Source organism: Phyllobates terribilis, unplaced genomic scaffold, assembly GCF_046119375.1.
Source record: "Phyllobates terribilis strain yellow unplaced genomic scaffold, ASM4611937v1 Scaffold_12__6_contigs__length_324123572, whole genome shotgun sequence".
NCBI lineage: Eukaryota > Metazoa > Chordata > Amphibia > Anura > Dendrobatidae > Phyllobates > Phyllobates terribilis.
This window is the reverse complement of record NW_027362772.1, coordinates 204,814,111-204,821,942: the sequence shown is the minus strand read 5'-3', so window position 1 is coordinate 204,821,942 and position 7,832 is coordinate 204,814,111. Positions and strand designations below refer to the sequence as shown.

The 7,832-nt window shown below is 39.6% G+C and overlaps 1 protein-coding gene across 1 annotated transcript in view; it reads left to right on the top strand.

The window, feature by feature from the left end:
- Window positions 1–2,568: 2,568 nt before the first annotated feature.
- Window positions 2,569–7,832, top strand: part of LOC141171752 (NXPE family member 1-like) — a 243,487-nt gene continuing 238,223 nt past the window's right edge. The window contains exon 1 of the mRNA XM_073655393.1: window positions 2,569–3,233. Coding sequence (XP_073511494.1) covers window positions 2,569–3,233 — 665 coding nt within the window. The remainder of the gene's footprint in view (window positions 3,234–7,832) is intronic.

Below are 7,832 nucleotides of genomic sequence, written 5' to 3'. Positions count from 1 at the left end.
ACTGTGAGAGACAGAATCTAAAAAAAATGCAGAAAATCACACTGTATGATTTTTAAATAATTAAATTGCATTTTATTGCATGAAATAAGTAATTGATCACCTACCAACCAGCAAGAATTCTGGCTCTCACAGACCTGTTAGTTTTTGTGTAAGAAGCCCTCCTACTCTGAACTCATTGCCTGTATTAATTGTACCTGTTTTAACTCATTACCTGTATAAAAGACACCTGTCCACACACTCAATCAATCACACTCCAACCTCTCCACCATGGCCAAGACCAAAGAGCTGTCTAAGAACATCAGGGACAAAATTGTAGACCTGCACAAGGCTGGGATGGACTACAGGACAATAGGCATGCCGCTTGGTGAGAATTGCCACAATTATTAGGAAATAGAAGAAGCAGAAGATAACTATCAATCTTCCGTGGTATGGGGCTCCATGCAAGATCCTGTCTCGTGGGGTAAGGATAATTCTGAGAAAGTTCAGGAATCAGCCCAGGACTACATGGGAGGACCAGGTCAATGACCTGAAGAGAGCTGGGACCACAGTCTCAAACATTACCATTAGTAACACACTACACCGTCATGGATTAAAATCCTGCAGGGCACGCAAAGTCCTCCTGCCCATGTTAGCACATGTCCAAGCCCGATTGAAGTTCGCCAAATGACCATCTGGATGATCCAAAGGAGGCATGGGAGTAGGTCATGGGGTCAAATGAGACCAAAATAGATTTTTTTGGTATCAACTCCACTCGCCGTATTTGGAGAGAGAAGAGGGATGAGTACAACCCCAAGAACACCATCCCAACAATGAAGCATGATGGGGGAAACTTCTTACTTTGGAGTGCTTTTCTGCAAAGTGGACAGGGCGACTGCACCGTATTGAAGGGAGTTTGGATGGGGTCATATATCGAGAAATTTTGGCCAACAACCCCTTCCCTCAGTAAGAGCATTGAAGATGGGTCATGGCTAGGTATTCCAGAATAACAATGACCCAAAGCACACAGCCAGGGCAACTGAGTGGCTCGGTAAGAAGCATTTCAAAGTCCTGGAGTGGCCTAGCCAGTCTTCAGACCTGAGCCCAACAGAAAATCTTTGGAGGGAGCTGAAACTCAATGTTGTCCAGTGGCAGCCCTGAAACCTGAAAGATCTGGAGAAGATATGTATGTTGGAGAGGGCCAAAATCACTATTGCAGTGTGTGCAAACTTGTTCAAGAACTACAGGAAATGTCCGACCTCTGTAACTGCAAGAAAGGTTTCTGTACCAAATATTAAAGGTGTTTTCCCACAAACAAAAGTTCATTTTACTCAATAGATCTTGGAATAATAATAACTTCCACAATTGGATGTGTTGAAAATAAAATGTTCCTGTGCTGGGATAATGTTATTAATGTGCCCCTGCTGTGTACTGTGTATTGGCTGTGTCTCACCATGCAGGAACATGAACTGATCATACCACAGGTCCTGGGCAAGGGGGGAAGCAAAAGAATATACATACATTACAGCACGGCATGGCAGCAGGTTCTTTTTGTGACATAAAACATTTCACTGCCTGTTTTTAAACAATGTTTTACTTCAACAAAAGAATTATTTGCAGTCCTCTGCTGTAATATCTGTTTCATCTCCTTTGCGTCCTCCATGCCCAGGAGATGTGGTATGATCAGACCATGTCCCTGTCTGGTAAGACACAACCATTACACAGTACACAGCAGGGGCACATTTATAAGATTATCTCAGCACAGGAACATTTTATTTAAACACATCTAATTGTGGAACTTATTATCATTCCAATATCTATTGATTAAAATTAACTTGTGCAAATTAATTATGTAAAAATCATACAATGTGATTTTCTGGATTTTTTTTTAGCATTTTTATATAAGTACAAAAAACAAGGTTGGTACAAGTGGGTCCACTGTGGACTTATGAATAATGGTAATGTGGACTTGGTCACTGAGGATCAAAAGGGATAATTTTTGGACCTCTGCTTTGCAAAAAAGCATAGATTTTTCTGTACACACTGCATGTGCATGAACTCCAGCACAGCAGACATTTTCCCTCAAAAAGGATTATTTTTGGAAAGTTTTTAAATTTAAATAACATAAAAAGTGCAACAGTGCAGTGTTGTATTAAATAGGCAGTCCGTTACCACTGGTTACCATCCTTTTACCCACAGCGATACACGTTATATTGAGGTTAATTTGATAGTACCAAGGCTGTGTTTGCATTATAGAGCTTGAAAGGGGCTAGACACAGTTATAGGAGACTTTTAAGTGTTATACATGTCTTTTCAGGACGATTGAAGGCTTTTACAGTACTTGCGATTTATGTCAAATCAATTTGACACAAATCATTTTTTTTCATCAAAGCTGATGAAATAGAATTTCAAAAGATTCACTTAGATCTACTCAGTAAATTTGTTTTGTAAATGTTTGAGAGATTTTGGAAGTCAATTATTTTAAATGACTGTAGTTGTATGTTTTTGAAAAATCAAAGGATATGGAGAACATGTGAATGAACTAAATATAAATGTTTTTCTTCTGCATAGTGTTTCAGACCAATGATCCCCATGTCAACTGCAGCGATTCAACCTGTATCCGACATTCAGAAGAAAACAGACAAAATCCTTCTTCAGATAGATCAAACGATTCCCAGGATAAATATCATTGATAAATCAAATACAACAAGTTCAAAAAATAGCAAGGTCTACTTAAAAAATCAAAAAGACAGTTACTGTGTTGGAGACCATTTGACTGTCCAGGTGGATATGTTTGATTATTTGGGAAAGAAGAAAACTTATGGAGGAGACTTTTTAAGAGCACGAATATCAACCCCAGAGCTTGAAGCAGGATCTTCGGGAAGGATTGAGGATTTTAATAATGGTACCTATCTTGTCCATTTTATATTATTCTGGGAAGGTAAAGTTCACATTGATGTGCTTCTAATGCATCCAAGTGAAGGGGCAACAGCCTTGTGGACTAATAGAAATAAATGGCATGGCTATGTGGACCATTCCGGCAAGTATATAAGACCACAGGGGCAGAGTGAGGTGGAATGTGGATTTCACCTGGACAAAAATCAAGAACTTTGTGAGTATAAAGATACACGAGATGAAGAATACTTCTATTGTGTCAAATCTGAAAATTTTAGTTGTGACTCTCTCAGTGAAGTGAGAAGTCAGTGGAGAAAAGACAGGACACTACTCACTACAACTGAGAAGAGCCTATTTGTCAAGTAAGTTTATTTTTAAGATGATGAATATTGTCTTTGGCTGCATGGGATACAATTACACTTATATTCAAAAATTTGTGTTAACATCACCTTTAGTATTCAGATTGTAATTTCTTAAATTTTCAAAAATTGCATAGAAAAACTCCTGTTCAGTACCTTCCAGACATCATCTGGAACAAGTGACCAGCACTGTAACCAGAGTCTTCTTTGCTGACCAGAAGTTACCTTTTCAGTGCATTTATATGAGAGCCTCGATATGGGTTAGAAGACGCCATGTGATGTAATGTGGATCACGTGGTGCATATGAGGACATGAATAGTGCTAATACAAGGAGAATTCTGTAATCAGAAGGCATATTAACACCCACACTTTGTACACAATGTACATTACAATGGGGCTAATTAAAATGCTAACTTTATTACTGGGTAAAAAAAACTAACATTAACACACATTAAAGCATTAATAAAAAAACCAAAACATTAATGAGCTGTGTTAAGACTGTTATGTGAGTTTTCCATTGGAAAATAAGGAAGCAAATTGGCATGGTGCAGATGTTAGTTAAAAAAAATCTAAAACTTTTATGGGAAAAATAGAAAAAAATTCCATTGTAAAAAAAACATACAATAGACACAGAAAAATATTATTTGGATTACGCAGATAATCGTGGTTCATGTACATTTCACGCACTATTTTTCCCAAAACTAAGTGCATGAAAAGGGCACAAAAAATTGAAAAAATAGTTATCTGACTGTCATGAGAGCAGCTAGGTATAACTTAACTGGACCCGGGAAAGTCCTAAATGTAATATTGTCACATTTTAGGAATGTATTTCTTTATAATTAGGGTTGCTATTAGGAATTATTTTGAGTAAAATGAAGAAAAAATGATTCCTTGCCTTTTCTGCCCTTTGGGGGACAGATTCGGGGGCCGATATACCATTGGTGCAACCTGTGTAGCCGCACAGAGGTCTAAGAAGAAAGGGAGCCACTTCCACCTCCAAAGGGCATTATGAGGAGCTATTGGACTTCACAGGAACCATATAAAAGAGACCATCTTATGTCTGTTTCCACTACTGGACAAGTTGTTATGATACAAACAAATAAAAAATAATACAATAAGTATTTGTGTCTAAACCTCGAGCCCCAATTTAAAGGTGCATTTACAATACACAATAATAGTGAATGAGCGTTCCTTCGAACATACAGTACAGACCAAAAGTTTGGACACACCATCTCATTTAAAGTTTTTTCTGTATTTTCATGACTATGAAAATTGTACATTCACACTGAAGGCATCAAAACTATGAATTAACACATGTGGAATTATATACTTAACAAAAAAGTGTGAAACAACTGAAAATATGTCTTATATTCTAGGTTCTTCAAAGTAGCCACCTTTTGCTTTGATGACTGCTTTGCACACTCTTGGCTTTCTCTTGATGAGCTTCAAGAGGTAGTCACCGGAAATGGTCTTCCAACAATCTTGAAGGAGTTCCCAGAGATGCTTAGCACTTGTTGGCCCTTTAGCCTTCACTCTGTGGTCCAGCTCACACCAAACCATTTCGATTGGGTTCAGGTCTGGTGACTGTGGAGGCCAGGTCATCTGGTGTAGCACCCCATCACTCTCCTTCTTGGTCAAATAGCCCTTACACAGCCTGGAGGTGTGTTTGGGGTCATTGTCCTGTTGAAAAATAAATGATGGTCCAACTAAACGCAAACCGTATGGAATAGCATGCCCCTGCAAGATGCTGTGGTAGCCATGCTGGTTCAGTATGCCTTCAATTTTGAATAAATCCCCAACAGTGTCACCAGCAAAGCACCCCCACAACGTCACACCTCCTCCTCCATGCTTCACGGTGGGAACCAGGCATGTAGAGTCCATCAGTTCACCTTTTCTGTGTCGCACAATGACACGGTGGTTGGAACCAAAGATCTCAAATTTGGACTCATCAGACCAAAGCACAGATTTCCATTGGTCTAATGTCCATTCCTTGTGTTCTTTAGCCCAAACAAGTCTCTTCTGCTTGTTGCCTATCCTTAGCAGTGGTTTCCTAGCAGCTATTTTACTATGAAGGCCTGCTGCACAAAGTTTCCTCTCAACAGTTGTTGAAGAGATGTGTCTGCTGCTAGAACTCTGTGTGGCATTGACCTGGTATCTAATCTGAGCTGCTGTTAACCTGAGATTTATAAGGCTGGTGACTCGGATTAACTTATCCTCAGAAGCAGAGGTGACTCTTAGTCTTCCTTTCCTGGGGCGGTCCTCATGTGAGCCAGTTTCTTTGTAGCGCTTGATGGTTTTTGCAACTGCACTTGGGGACACTTTCAAAGTTTTCCCAATTTTTCGGACTGACTGACCTTCATTTCTTAAAGTAATGATGGCCACTCATTTTTCTTTACTTAGCTACTTTTTTCTTGCCATAATACAAATTCTAACAGTCTATTCAGTAGGACTATCAGCTGTGTATCCACCAGACTTCTGCACAACACAACTGATGGTCCCAACCCCATTCATAAGGCAAGAAATCCCACACCTGTAAAGTGAAAACCATTTCCGGTGACTACCTTTTGAAGCTCATCAAGAGAATGCCAAGAGTGTGCAAAGCAGTCATCAAAGCAAAAGGTGGCCACTTTGAAGAACCTAGAATATAAGACATATTTTCAGTTGTTTCACACTTTTTTGTTAAGTATATAATTCCACATGTGTTAATTCATAGTTTTGATGCCTTCAGTGTGAATGTATAATTTTCATAGTCATGAAAATACAGAAAAAAATTTAAATGAGAAGGTGTGTCCAAACTTTTGGTCTGTACTGTATGTTCCCAATAATCGCGCAGTTTAAACAGGCTTCGAAGTGCACCTCCATCGAGCAAACAAGTAGCTGATCGGCAGTTGTTTTGTGCTGCAAACTGAGTGATATAACATCAGTGAAGGTTTCTGCTTTGGCTTTGCTATTGGTGATGCTTAACAGCATCAGTCCTGTTTTATTCCTTGGACTTTTGGTGCCATGAGGTCAGGGAACTATGGAGTTAATTGTCTGGTTTTGATTTCTCCTTTCTAAGAGACCTGGGTCTCTAACTGCCACTGCCAGTCTATTAGTTTCGCTGCTTGGCTTGTCCTAGCCATTACTTGTGTTGTTTTCCTTATTCCTCATGTTTTCTGACCTCAGCATGAATTTTGACTATCCTCTTGTTTTACAATTGTGTTCCTCTTGGTTTTAACAGTGCTTGTCAATCCTTCCTGCCTCTGTGTTATGACTGAAATCTAACAATCACATGGGTATGAACTACACAAATGTTAAACCTACAAACCACTGGTTCCTATATAAACTAGGCAAATCCCTAACCTGACCCTGATTTGTCTCTGCTTGAACATGGATGTCGGTACCCTAAAATTACGCAGTAGCACCCCAACTCCACGTCGGCTAACCCTGAGTTTGCTTAATTGCACTTGGTGCCAGTGACAAGGGAAAAGTTTTATATCTCACCCAATTCTTGTAGAAAAGGATCATACACAATGGCAGTAGTGCATGGCCAGAGGTGTTAATTGATATCCTAGTTTCCCCTGTCAGCCCAGTATATTCTGGCTATATTTCAAGATAGATGGTGTTTGGAGATCCATCTCCTCTGTAGAGATGAGCGAAAACGTTCGTTTTTTTAAATTTGGCATGAACGTTGCTCATTCAGATTCGTGTTCGGTTTCCCAAACACGAACATCCCTGGTTTCCCACGCTGTCATCTGCATGACATTGCGGGAATCATGGGCTGCGGGATCACGCCGTCAGATGTCAGCATGATCCCGTCACTGTGACAGTGACCCGCGGTAAAAAGCTTACTGCAGGTCATTGGCGCCAGCTAGGGAGACTTCTTCTCCCATCAGTCGGAGCCTGCTGTCACAGTAAACAGCAAGAGCAAGCTTCGATGATGAGAGGAGAATCTCATCAGCGGCGCTTGCACAGTGAAAGTAAAAAAAAAAAAATGTAATTAATAAATAATTATTTAAATAAAAATAATAAACACACCTCACCTACACCTTATCTCTGATGTTATATAAGCAAGAGATTGACCTGGCACCACATATAAATCATAAGATGTTGTGCCAAAGTCCCCATAAAACTAAAGTGGAGTGCAAAAAGAGGACAAGGGGTACAAGAAGGGCACCAAACATCTTAAATGTGAAAAATATATATCAAATACCAATTTACAAGAAAAAGGTATACATTTTATTAGATTCACCAGACACCATGGTAGTGTTTGGTGAATCTAATAATGTATTTTTGTTTTTTTGAAGGTGGCAACAGCACTCTGTACCACAAAGTTGGACGCCCACCACTGTGAGGTCCGCTAGATTATGTTTTTAAGTCACACAACACTTTATAGCATATAGTCACTTTTTTTGTAGTACTCCCCAAAATATGAGTTACACTCCCCTGATGAATCCTCTATGAAAAGGAAGAAATGCGTTGGGAGGCATTTTTTTGTGGGGTATTAGATACACTTGGGTACAGCCCTTGTTAGGGCGGGGGCAAATATCAGGAGCACGACAGGGTAGATTTTTACTCTCAGTAAAACAAACTAACTGAATTGGAGGAAAATGTTAGAATCTA